The following is a 12,684-nucleotide window of genomic DNA, read 5'->3' as shown; positions in this document are numbered from 1 at the left end:
GGTGGGTGAGCAGAGTGCCGTGAGTGCTGTCTTCTGGGTGGAGGGTGAGCAGAGTGCCGTGAGTGCCGTCTTCTGGGTGGAGGGTGGGCAGAGTGCCGTGAGTGCCGTCTTCTGGGTGGAGGGTGGGCAGAGTGCCGTGAGTGCCGTCTTCTGGATGGAGGGTGGGCAGAGTGCCGTGAGTGCCGTCTTCTGGGTGGAGGGTGGGCAGAGTGCCGTGAGTGCCGTCTTCTGGACATGACATAGCCATCGCACTCGTAGACTCAGAGAATCTGTGGTCATGTCCACAAGAGACCTGTAGAAGATCACGCCAGCCAAAATCCCAGAGTACTTGAGGTAGATGATCCCTGGCCCTACCCCCTTTTGAGAAGTTATTGGCAGTGAATAGTCCTGGGGAAGAGGAATCATTCTTTTTGACATGTGGCATTGGTAGGTGTCCCATGCTCCAGTGGTTGGTTATCCATTCACATGTTGATAGTTACCAGCTGGACTTTGTGGACTATCAAAAAAAAAAAATTACAAAGACAAGAAGTTAGGAAGGCATTTTGGAGGGATATAAGAGAAGTTGAAGGAGGAAAAATGGATAGATATCATTATGAAATTCTCAAAAATAAAGAAAAAATTTTAAAGATGAAGAAGGGTTGAGGCGGTGGCTCGATCAGTATAGTACACAAGCACGAAGACCTGAGTTTGGATCCCCAGCACCCTAAAAGGCCAGTCATGTCATGTGTATCTATAGCCCTTGCGGGGAGGGAGATGCAGGCAGCACCCCAGAGCTCACTGGCTACTGGTCCAGTAACATACCCTATCTCAAAAGACAAAGAATTGTGTCATGCTTACTAGGTACTTCTGTACCATTGGTTCATCACAGGTGCTTCAAAGATAACAGCTATCACTCTGGTGTGTGTGTGTGTGTGTGTGTGTGTGTGTGTGTGTGTGTGTGTGTGTGTGTGTGTGTTTGCACAGCCTGTGGAGCCCAGAGGTCTGCCTTGGATGTCATTCCTCAGTAGCTGTCCACCTTTTGTCCATTTGACACATGGTCCCTCACTGGCCTACTACTCACCAAGTAGCATAGACTGGTTTGTAGCAGGCTTTTATTTGGGCCACCAACCAGCTCCCAAATCATGACACAGAGACTTATTTTTAATTATGAATGCTCAACCTTAGCTTAGGCTTGTCCCACTAGCTCTTATAACTTAATTTACTGTTTCTCTTCATCTACATTTGCCTCAGAGCTTTTTACCTTTCATTCTGTATGCCCTACTTTTCCTGCTTCCTCCATGTCTGGTTGGATGGTGGCTACCTGGTTGCCCCTGGGTGTTTCCTTCTCTTTCTCCCTCGTTCTCCCCTCTATTTCCTGGTTCTCTTCTCTCTTTTTTTTTTTTGAGCCTAGATTCCACCTTCTGCTTATTCTCTCTACCAGCCAGCCCTACCTATCCTTTTACTGCCTAGCTATTGACCATTCAGCTTTTTATTAGACCAATCGAGTACCTTAGGCAGGCAAAGCAACACATCTTTACACCATTAAACAACAAATGCAGTGTGAATAAATGTAACACATCTTTGCCTGGTTAAACAAGTGCAACATAAACAAACGTAACATGTAACACATCTTTACATAGTTAAAGTAATATTTCACAACATAGTTAGCCATTGAGCCCCAGGGATTTGCCTGTCTCTGTCTCCTTATCATTGAGATTACCATGTACTCCATCATGCCTGGCTTTTTATGGGTCCTGGGTATTGAACTCAGGTCCTCATGCTTGGGCAGCAAGCGCTTTGCTGACTAACCCATCTCCCTAACCCATAAATTAAATTACTTTAATTTTTATGACTACCTAAGAGCTCTTCTTACTATTACCATTCTAGAGTAGTCTCTTAGTGATAAGTCTTTAGTGTGTGTTTTATGGAAAGATTATGTTAATTTGGTAGTTTCCTTAGAGAGATACATAGCTGTAGAGTGAATTTGCTTATCACGTGGTTAAGGACCACCCCCTGCACCCCAGGGGCTTGGAGAACTCAGTTGGGCTGGGCTTGGAGAACTCAGTAGTGAGTGCGTAGAGGCCTGCTAAAGAGAGTGGCTATTGTTGAAGGCCTCCTGTATTGTGCAGAGAGCTGTATTGTAGCAGGTCAGCCAGGTTGGCACCATTGGAGCCTTTGACATGAGAGGTGGTGGGCAGGGAAGGCCTTCTAGAGATGCAGCACGCTAGCCACAACCTAAAAGCCCAGGACAGAGGAGATGAGGGACAGTATCTGCCAGTCATGGTCACCATAGATGAAAGCATGGGACCAGGGGTCAGGGTTGGCCAGCTCACAAGGCTAGGGGACAGATTTCACAGGCCTCTATGTGCAAGAACTCCTATGTGCTACCATCCTGATGGCACAGGTAGGTTTACTTCACGATGAAAGTGCAGAGAGGCTCAGTGATGCCCTCTGATCACATAGGTAATCAGAAGGAGTCATGGGATTACTTCTGTTCCAGGTGCATTGGCTCCAGGGCTCCTAACTCAGCTACCTAAGGGTACTTCTTAGCCTGGATGGACTAAGGGACCTGTAGGGAGGGGCCTTCTTGAGTGTTGCTAGGCCAGGGTGTGGATGGGTGGGACTACTTACCAGGTAAGTAGTCCTTAGGCAGACAAGATGTGAGGCGAACCTGCTGTTAGATTCTTGTCTGCAGGTAGAAATAAGTTTCTTGGCTGACCATTTTCAAGTGATGGAGGAGAGGTACATATTCCCTGCAGAGATGAGTGATTATCTTAGTTGTTGATGGGAACCAGTTTCCTTGGTGACACTGGTCCCTGCCACTCTTCTTTTATAGTTCCATAGCTGTTGGCTCCATTGTGGATGGCTTCTAGGAGCTTGCACTGGACAGCCCAGTCATAGGACATGTCTACCACAGTGTGACTGACCCATCACTGTTAGTAGCACCTACAGATACAGTTTTAGAGTATTTCCTCTTCCTGTCTAGATGGATTTGAAGATTGTGGTCCAGACTGTGACAACGGGAGGGTCACGGCTTTCTTGGACATCCCTGGCCACGATAACCTGCCTCTGCTCACTCGCTTGGAAAAGCACGCATTCAGCAAGAATGTCTTCAGCCGGTAAGCCCCATCCTCACACTGCCAGCCTTCTGCTGCTGTGACAGGCTCCAGGGGATTCATGGGGCAGGTGGGCAACAGCTGTCTCCAGGACACCTTGATTCTGTTTCTGCAGAATCCCATCTTACTGGCCTTTCCCACTTGTTTGTTGTTGTTTTGGTGGAGCTGGGGATCTAATCTAGGGCCTATGTATGCTGCACAGACTCTTCGCTGAGTTGCAGCTCCAGCCTTGCTCGTTGCTTTTGTTACCAACTGCCGGCTAACAAGAGTGGAAATGGTGTGGAAGGCATTCTGTCCCATGTCTACAGTAGGGTGTAGCACACTACTGCCTGGACTGTGGACTTCCAAGTTGCCTGTCACCTTGCCCTACCTTTATCCACTGTCACTCCATAGCAACACTGATCTGGTCCAGTCTTTGTTGCTTTCAGTGATGACCTTGGTTTGGTTTCTTGAAGAAAGCAGGAACTAAAGCTATCCAAACTCTTCTGAACCTTCATCCCTGTCCGGTTGGCTCTGCCCGTGACCTTATCACTTCCTATCCTCTGTCCCCATCTGTTCAGGAATGCCTTTGTCCCCAAATCTTCATCTGGCATACTGGTCCTTTCCTTCCCTCATTTCTTATCCTCTGCATCTTCCCTAACTGTACCACTCTCAAGAGAGCCAAGGGCTTCCTTGCCATCTACTTGGTTGTTTTTAGAGGTGATGTTCTAGGTTAAAGTACGGGCCCGCCCCTTACACTCCCCCCGCCCCTTACACTCCAGGTCATAGAACTGAGAGAGCCCAGTATCCTCCCATTTTAGAAGCAGGGAGATACAGTCCTCATTCTTCATCTACATGTGATTCACAGCTTTCTTACTTCATCTTTCCTGGTTAGTGCGTTTGTGTCATGTAAACACGGTGTTTGCGCTGCATGTCCGGCTCACATTTCCTCTCAGTACTTGAGGCTGAGGCAGGACAGTGTCAAGTCTAAGGATAGTTTGGGTACTTAAAAGAACCTGTCTCAAGAAAGAACATAAAGAAATGTTTGCCTGTTGCGGGGCCATAGCTATTCTCTGCTGGTGTTTTCTGAAGTTTATATTTCACATTTGGGTTTCCAGTCCACCTGGAGTCATGGCTGTGGTCTGGACAGTGTGTGAGGTGAGGCACTGTCTTCTCTGTGTCCTGTGCTGCCACTTTCTTCAGTCACATGTCCTCATGAACTCTGGTTTGCCCGTCACTGTGCTGCAGTACCGTGACATTATACAGTGAGACTCGCAGCGCTGCTCTTCAAGACTGCCTTGGCCTTTCTCACTGGCTCATTCCCCCACACACTTTGCAGGGGCTTAGCAGTCCCTAGAAGCAAGAAAACCAACCAGCCTGTGGAATGCCTGTTGGCAGCTTCCATCCAGCAGTCGGTCCCTGGAGAATGTGGTTCTTCCAGACCTTCTGTTTGTCTTTTGGGTTTTTCTTTACTTTCTCTGTATGTGTGCTTCACACACATGTCTGTGCGCACACACACTAATACAACTATGACTCTGTAGAGCATGTTTTCCTGTTGCAGAGTCCTGACTCTTATCCAGTTTCATTCCAGGGGCTTGGGTTTGGTCTTGTTGTCTTTTATTAACTTTTTTTGAAACAGACTCGCTGTGTAGCCCGGAAGGTCTTGAACTCAGAGTTTTCCTGCCTCTCTCCAGGGATGGCATTACATGAGGTATACACCTCACGGCAGCCCCATTCTTAAGCTTTCTAGCTGCTGGTGGTAGAGGAGAGTGAATTAAACTTGAAGCTGTGTCTCCTTCTAACTGCACTGCTTTTCTGTGGAGTCTCTTGGTTTTCTGTATATTGCACTGAGGTTTATGAGGATGAAGTTTTGCTTTCTTTTGTTTTCCTTACTTTACATTTTAAGTAGAAAGTTTGTGTTTATAGTTCACTAAAATATGTTTTTTAAATTAAACACACACGAGGGCCAAGGAGGAGAGGGGAGAGAGAGAGAATGTTTCAAGAGTAGCAGTAAGAATTCTCATGTGCCCCTCCTTCAGTCCCTCCACTGTCCACGTTTTGCCCTATCCCCTTCAGGATCTCTGTCTCTTCAAGCTTGCATGTTTCTCTCTGACCCTGCAAGTAGCTTGATGACCTCATGCAGCATTGCCCTTGATTGCTTCAGTTGCAATTTCCTAAGAACAAGGACCCTCCTCTTTGTCACCCCTGTGATCACAGTGCAATTGTGACACGTGGGAAATGAACTGGTACAATGTTGTTTGTTATCTATTTATTTTAGTTTTGGTTTTTTGAGATAGGGTTTCACTGTGTAGCCCTGGTAAGTTTGAAAGTCACTATGTAGAATAGGCTGGCCTCTAATGCTTAGAGATCCATCTGATTCTGCCTCCCAAGTGCTGAGATTAGAGTGAGCCACCGTGCCCAGGTAACACTCCCATCTGTACACAGACTGTTCTGATAATACCATGGTATTGCTTTTCTGGTCCAGGATCTAGCTCAGTGCAGTGTGCTCCATTTAAACTCTGAACTCCTGTCGTGCCCATTCGTCTCCGTGTGTCTCACCCTTTCTTTACCTCTTATGAAGCTAACTTTCTCTTGTCTTCTTTTGAAACCCTCCAACTCATTACGATTGTCCTGCTCCAACCTCACAGATTCAAAAATGCTGTGCCTTCTGGTTTTAACATTTGTTTTGTAAAATAATCTTGATTGACAGGCTGTCAGATCATAATGAGCTATGAATTTTTTTGAAATTGCCAGTGGGTGTTTGTTTGTTTGGTTTTTTGTTTTGTTTTCTACTAAAAATCTCTTTAAAAACCTTCTTTAAAACTTATTGCACTGTCAGACTAGATATGTGGTTCAGCAATGAAGGAGCACTTTCGGCTCTGGGGGATCTGATATCTCTGCTGGCCTCTGCAGGTACCAGGCACACACATAGTGCACATGCATTCATGCAAGCACAACATTTATACACATGAAATAAGAAGTCTTTAAAACTTTCTTGCATTGTGAAGTATGATACATAGAAAGTGGGCTAAAACATACCGAGTCTGAGCATTTCTATGAGGCCAGTACGCCTTCAGTCATGTCATCAGGTCAGGCATGTGGCTGGCACCCCAGAGCCCTTCCTACCCATCTCCATTGTTTCTACCTCACCAAGCACTAATTACTAATTTTGATTTTCATGTGAAACACATTCCTAATTTTCTGTGAAGTTTTAGCCCCAAGTATCTACCTTAAAATTTTTAATTTTTTCTAAATTTAAAATAAGTGAAATTATGTAGGAGCTGGTGGCTTTGGGGCTTGGTGCTCAGCGTGGGCGTGGGCCTTTTGAAACTCTTCCTGGAGTACACTGGCCTTTGCCTGGTGACAAGTTAGGGAGGGTCAGGTGTTTGGGCTCTTGGGCACAGTTTCCCTGGGACCACTGTGTGTTAAGGGGCTGAGGAGAGGTGTGTGTCTCCCCTTGAGTGTGTGTTGCTGTCTTTGCAGACTGCTTACCTCACTGCATAGCCTGCCTATGCCTCACACTTTACCTGAAGTTGGTGGTGTCAGGCTTTCTGTTGGAGCCAGCCTGCTGCTGTGGCCATGCAACACAAACCCTGTACCCTAACAATGCAAAGCCCTATTCATCTGATCTTCTCTGTCCTTTAGAATCCTTTATAGATTTGAAATCCAACACATCAGATCCTAACAAAATAAAGCAAAACATAGCACCAGTTGGTCCATTTGGAGGACTTGCCTCTCTATAATGTTGAGAATCCAATCTATAAATGTGGTCTGCCTTTCTAGTTATGTAGGTTTTCTTTTATATCCCAGTAAAAATCTGTTTGAGAAAGAGAAAGCTATACTGGATCTTTTTTTTTCTTCCTTTGGTAAGTAGCATCTGCATTTTTATATTGTACAGTTTGTTTCTTAATTATGTTTTCTCATTGTGACAAAATACTTGAGAAGAATCAGTGTGAAGATAAAATGTATTTGTGCTTTTAGCAGTTTCCCCAGTCAGTGGGCTCCACTGCTTTTGGGTCTGATGTAAGACAGAAAACGATGGAGAACGTGTCGGGACAAAGCTGCATACTGTAGCAGGAATCTTAGAAGGTCTTATTAATAAAAGCAAACCTGGAGCCAGGTATTGGGGTGAATGCTGGAAGATCAGAGAAGCAAAACAAGCCACAGCTATCTCACTTCGCCAGTTCCTCAGCTGATCCTGTTTCCTCAGACTGGATGCCTCTGAGTCCTCATCCAGAATGAATCTCAGCTGAACTGCTGCTCGAAAGCCTAAAAGCTTAACCAGCCAAATGCTGCTAGTTTCTGGTCCTCACGCCTATATACCTTTCTGCTTCCTGCCATCACTCCCTGGGATTAAAGGCACGAGTCACCATGCTTGGCTGTATCCTTGAACACACAGAGATCCAGATGGATTTCTGCCTCTGGAATGCTAGGATTAAAGGCGTGTGCTACCACTCCCTAACCTCTATGTTTAATATTGTGGCTGTTCTGTCTCTGACCCCAGATAAGTTTATTAGGGTGCACAATATTTTGGGGAACACAGTACCACCACAGCATACCTCATGGTAGTTGGGCAGGAAAGGAAGGAGACTGGCATCTCATTCCAGTCTCATTCCAGGCTGCATCCCCAAAGACTTAACCACCTTCCACTAGGCCTTGCCTCCTAATGGCTCTACTACTAAGAGCACCCCAGGCTGATGACCACACACCAGACACTTGGACTCTTGGGGATACTTGACACACAAACCCTTGTACCATCTAACTAGTGTGTAAGTAGGTGTCTCTTCAAACTGTGTGTGTTTGTTTTTACAGAGCCTTTGTGTGGTTTACCCACACATGATCATAAGCATATTTGCAGTCTCCTTTGACTTCATTTTTATTTTGAGGTGTGGTGTCATGTGTCCTAGGCCAGCCTTGAAGTCACTTTGCAGCTTGCCAAACAAGCACTGTGCTGGCTGAGCTGCACTCGGCTCATTGTCACCAGGGTTCCTAATGTCCATGATGAGTTTTCCGTTAACCAGTGAGGTATTCACAGACACAATCTGCCATTTTCCAATACTTAAAACAACTTTCAAATGTCTTTCTGTTTTCCCTGCTTTCATGTATTTTGTGCTCAGAGAATATCTTTTTTTTGTTTTTTAAAGTTTGCCGACTTATTTATGTTTCAAAGTATGTTTTGTCTTGAAAGAATGCTGTATGCCAGCATTTTGGGGGAGAGTATCTTAAACATCTATATCAATTGAGTTAAGTTGGTTGGAGGCATTTTCCAGGTCTTCTGAGTTCTTTATTTACTTACTGTAATAAATTGATTTGTTGGTGTGCATCTGTGGGTGGGTGCTTGAATGCCACAGTGCCCTTATTGAAATCAGAGGACAACTTGCAGGAGAGGGCTCTGTTTTTCTACTAGGACTCTGGTGACAAGTACCTTCACTCTGAGCCGTCCGCCGCCCTTACCTTCACCTCTGAGCCGTCCGCCGCCCCTTACCTTCACCTCTGAGCCGTCCGCCGCCCCTTACCTTCACTCTGAGCCGTCCGCCGCCCCTTACCTTCACTCTGAGCCGTCCGCCGCCCTTACCTTCACCTCTGAGCCGTCCGCTGCCCTTTACCTTCACCTCTGAGCCGTCCGCGCCCCTTACCTTCACCTCTGAGCCGTCCGCCGCCCCTTACCTTCACCTCTGAGCCGTCCGCCGCCCCTTACCTTCACCTCTGAGCCGTCCGCCGCCCCTTACCTTCACCTCTGAGCCGTCCGCCGCCCCTTACCTTCACCTCTGAGCCGTCCGCCGCCCCTTACCTTCACCTCTGAGCCGTCCGCCGCCCCTTACCTTCACCTCTGAGCCGTCCGCTGCCCTTTACCTTCACCTCTGAGCCGTCCGCCGCCCCTCACCTTCACCTCTGAGCCGTCCGCCGCCCTTACCTTCACTCTGAGCTGTTCACAGCCCTCTTCACCTCTTAGCTGTCTGCAGCCCTCTTCACCTCTGAGTCATCCACTGCCCTTACCTTTTTTTTAATGCACCTTTATGGGTAGTTACTGTGGGAACAGTGTTCACATCCTCAGCTATGATTGTTACTGATTTTCCTATCCTTTTGGAAGTTTTGATGTTGGGAGTGTGCCCTGCTAGCATTGTTCTTTATTATTATTATTATTATTATTATTATTATTATTATTATTATTAAGTTGGCAATTTTCTTTGTTGCATAGTATCTTCATCCCTTTTTCTGAAGCTCACATTGTCTGATAGTAGTGCATGCAGTCCAGCTTTCTTTTGATTTTATGCTGTATTCATTTGTATATACATGAACCTGTAACTTTCAAAATTCCAACTGTGTTTACTATGGAAGGTGTATGAACACATCTTGCTTTTTTGATACAGTTCACCCATCTCTACATCTTAATTTGAGCATGCGAGTCCAACCAGTGGTCCTTGGGCCCCATGTGTACCAGAATAGCTTTGAATGCAGCCTATCATGTTCATAGACGACATCCTCTCCCAGCCTCAAAAGGCTGGCCCTCTGATAGATCACTGACATTGATGCTTCTGTCAATGTGGCTTGTTAAAACGATTTGTCTGCTGTTTGCTTTCTGCTTATCTTAACTGTTCCTATTCTACTTGGGTGCTAACACCTGCAGCTCCATCTCACTGAGTATTTGGTGGGCTGGCAGGTATAGTCTTTGCAGAAGGCCATGTCTTTTCTCATCTTGTTAACCTTGTTAACTGAGAAGTCTTGAGGCCTGTGCTTTTGGCTCGGTTCATCCCCAGTGTTCTCCCAGGGCATACCCATGGAAAGCAGCAGATTTTCCACAGCACTAACACAGAACCGGTTATCTGCCTGTAGTCCTTTCCATCTGTATTCACACCAGTAGACTGTCCTGCTCTGGAGTCTCTCTTAGCCCTTTCTTCTCTGTCCTTGGGAGGGCAGGTCCCTTGTGCCCACTTGAGGCTAGATGCAGATTTGTTTATCTATTCTATGGCTGGAGCAGCAGATTGGGGATCTTAGTTCCTTGATTTCCCCAGAGAGGCTAGTGTGAATGAGGTCCAGAGAAAAGAAATAAGTCTCTTTCTCCATAGTGTCTGTTTCGACTTTCCCAAGCTTCCTGGCTGCCAGATCTCAGCTTTTTATCCCCAGGGTGGCACCTGTCTCTTCAGCAGGCTTGTGTTGACATATTTCTTCTGTGTTGTGCTAGGCCAGAGGACTTCACTATGAATCCTCAATCTGTAGTCTTCTTTTCTTGAAAATCAGAGCAGGTGAGTCCACTTTGGTTGGTTCTCCTGTGCACAGTGAGGCCCTTGGCATAGGGCATCTGTTGGTTCCTCTGACATTGTTGTCTGACTGCCTTTGTCTAAAACAGTTCCCTGTGCCAATTTGTACACAGCATGCAAGTTGCTCACCTTGAGCATACAGTGTGTCCTGTTATGCAAACATCACTACAGTAGTTTGAGCATCTCTGTCACCCAACAAGTTCCTGTGTTTGCCCCTCATGGTCAGGTCTTCCCTCCTCTGACCCCTGGGTCCCCACAGCCATTGGCCTGGTTCCCAGGGTTTTCTCATTTTATTTTACTAGAACTAGGGAAACAGATTAGGAATCACGTTGTTTTTGTCAGTACTTTGACACCTTCTCTGCACAGTCTGTGTTTTGCACATGTGTTTACCAACAAATGGACTAGATTTTTTTTCATGAATGATGCTTGTGTACATGTTTTGCAGCCTCTGTATGTAGATGTGTCTTCGTTTCCTTTGGCTAGACACCTAGAAGTGAAATTGAATGGTGAGTGTTTATTTGACTTTCTGAGACACCAACAGTGTCTGCAGGTCCTCATGCTCGAGTCATTATTGGTACTTGCTTTGTCATCATAGTTTAAGTGCTAGCTGTTATCGTGTTCCCTTACCGTAGCTCTTTTGTCTTGTCTTGTTTTGGTCATTGTGTTTTATCTTTTGATTTTGATTGAGATAACTTTAGGTTTCTAGAAGAGTTGCAGATGTATTTCAGTGTAAGGGTTAATTTTGATGGTCAACTTGACAGTCTCTGGAGTCACCTAGGAGACAAACCTCTGGGCATATCTGTGAGGGACTTTCTAGACTGGGTTTATTAGCTGAGGTGGGAAGACCCATCCTAAATGGGCTGAGGTCCCAGACTGCATAAAAAGGAGGAAATAAACTGAGCACCAGCGTTCATCTCTCTCTGCTTCCTGACTGTGGATGCCGTGTGACCAGCTGCCTCAGGCTCCTGCAGCCAAGACTTTCTGGCCATATGCCTCTTTCTTCAAACTATGGGCCCAAATTAACTTTGCTTTCTTCAGTTGCCTCTGTCACATGTTTGATGACAGCGATGGGCAAAGTAGCTAATGTCTATAAAGAGTTCTCTTGTAACTTTTGTCCAGCTCCTTCTAGTGCAGTGGCCCTCAGCTGGACGAGAGTCTGCTCCCAGGGCACCTTCCAAGATGTCTCAGAGACATTTCTGGGTGTCAAATCTTGGGGGTTAGGGAATGCTACTGACACCTAGTGGATATAATCCAGGGCTGCTACTAAGTACCCTGTAATGCACAGTCCCACAGCAAAGAATTGTCAGCTCCCAAATGTAGTTGTGCTGAAAGCAGGAAACCCTGCTCTGATGATTATGTCAGACATGAACTTGTGTGCTTGTGTGTAGCAAAGAAAGAAAGCTGAGCCACTAACTGCAGCCGTGGTCCAGGGTGGCTTATTGACCACAGATACCACGGATTTCCATGGTAATCTCTTTCTTGTGCTGAGCTTCTATCCAGGGCACCTTGTCAGTGAGTTGTTACATCTCTTTAGTCTCCTCAAATCCTTGACAGTTTCTTGGTCTAGCCTTGTCTTTCATGACCTTGATGATTTTTGAAGAATAGTGGTGAGGTATTCATAGAATATCTCCCCAAATAGGTTAGTTAGTTGGAGTCATGGAATTTTGGGGAGTGTAATCCAGAGTCAAACCCTTCTCTTTGCACTGTAGGAAGACTTCATGATGTTAGCGCACCTCCTTGTCCATGCTGTTTAGGTGGTGTCTGTCAGGATCTTCCCAGTGAACGTTCCTGAAGACTTGTGAAGTGGAGGCTTTCCTTATGATTGAATCCAATAAGTCAATACACGATATGTTATAGTCTTACAGTTTTAAAGTCTAACAATCTTATTCATATTTAGTTTTCATATCTGTGTGGTCAAGAGAGTGAGGTTGATAGCTGAGTTCTGTTTCAGTGAGTGAGTTTATTAAGCCTGTGGCAGACAGAAGCACAGGAACAAATAGCAAGGAGCAGATAAGAGAAAGACAGCAGAAAATCAGGAGTTACAGCATCCACATGGACAACAGGAGTAGACCAATTGAGAGAGCAAACAAAAGGTAACACCATCAAATGGGGCTCCAGCATCTACTGGGGAAGCCTGCTGTGGCAGCAGCTGATACTCCTGGTAGGGGCTTCTGAGTAAGAGAACAAATAGCCGCACATAGAGGGGGCATTATTAAATCAGAGGCTTACAACATCCAGTAGAAACCAGCTGGGGAAGCTGAGGCTGTCAACTGGATTTACTGATGGAGAGTCCTAGAAGGAGGGTTTTCCTTCTTCGATGGCTCAACTTTCAGCATCTCTTTTCCATGGCA

At 45.9% G+C, this 12,684-nt stretch overlaps 1 protein-coding gene across 1 annotated transcript in view; it reads left to right on the top strand.

Moving 5' to 3' along the window:
• Positions 1-12,684, top strand: part of LOC128101377 (serine/threonine-protein phosphatase 4 regulatory subunit 1-like) — an 86,669-nt gene that overhangs the window by 30,161 nt on the left and 43,824 nt on the right. The window contains 1 exon segment of the mRNA XM_052724451.1: positions 2,966-3,098. Coding sequence (XP_052580411.1) covers positions 2,966-3,098 — 133 coding nt within the window.

This window comes from Peromyscus californicus, unplaced genomic scaffold (genome assembly GCF_007827085.1).
Source record: "Peromyscus californicus insignis strain IS unplaced genomic scaffold, ASM782708v3 Scaffold_7__1_contigs__length_154581171, whole genome shotgun sequence".
Classification (NCBI taxonomy): Eukaryota; Metazoa; Chordata; class Mammalia; order Rodentia; family Cricetidae; genus Peromyscus; species Peromyscus californicus.
The sequence above is the reverse complement of the archived record's forward strand: the minus strand, read 5'-3'. Positions and strand labels throughout refer to the sequence as shown.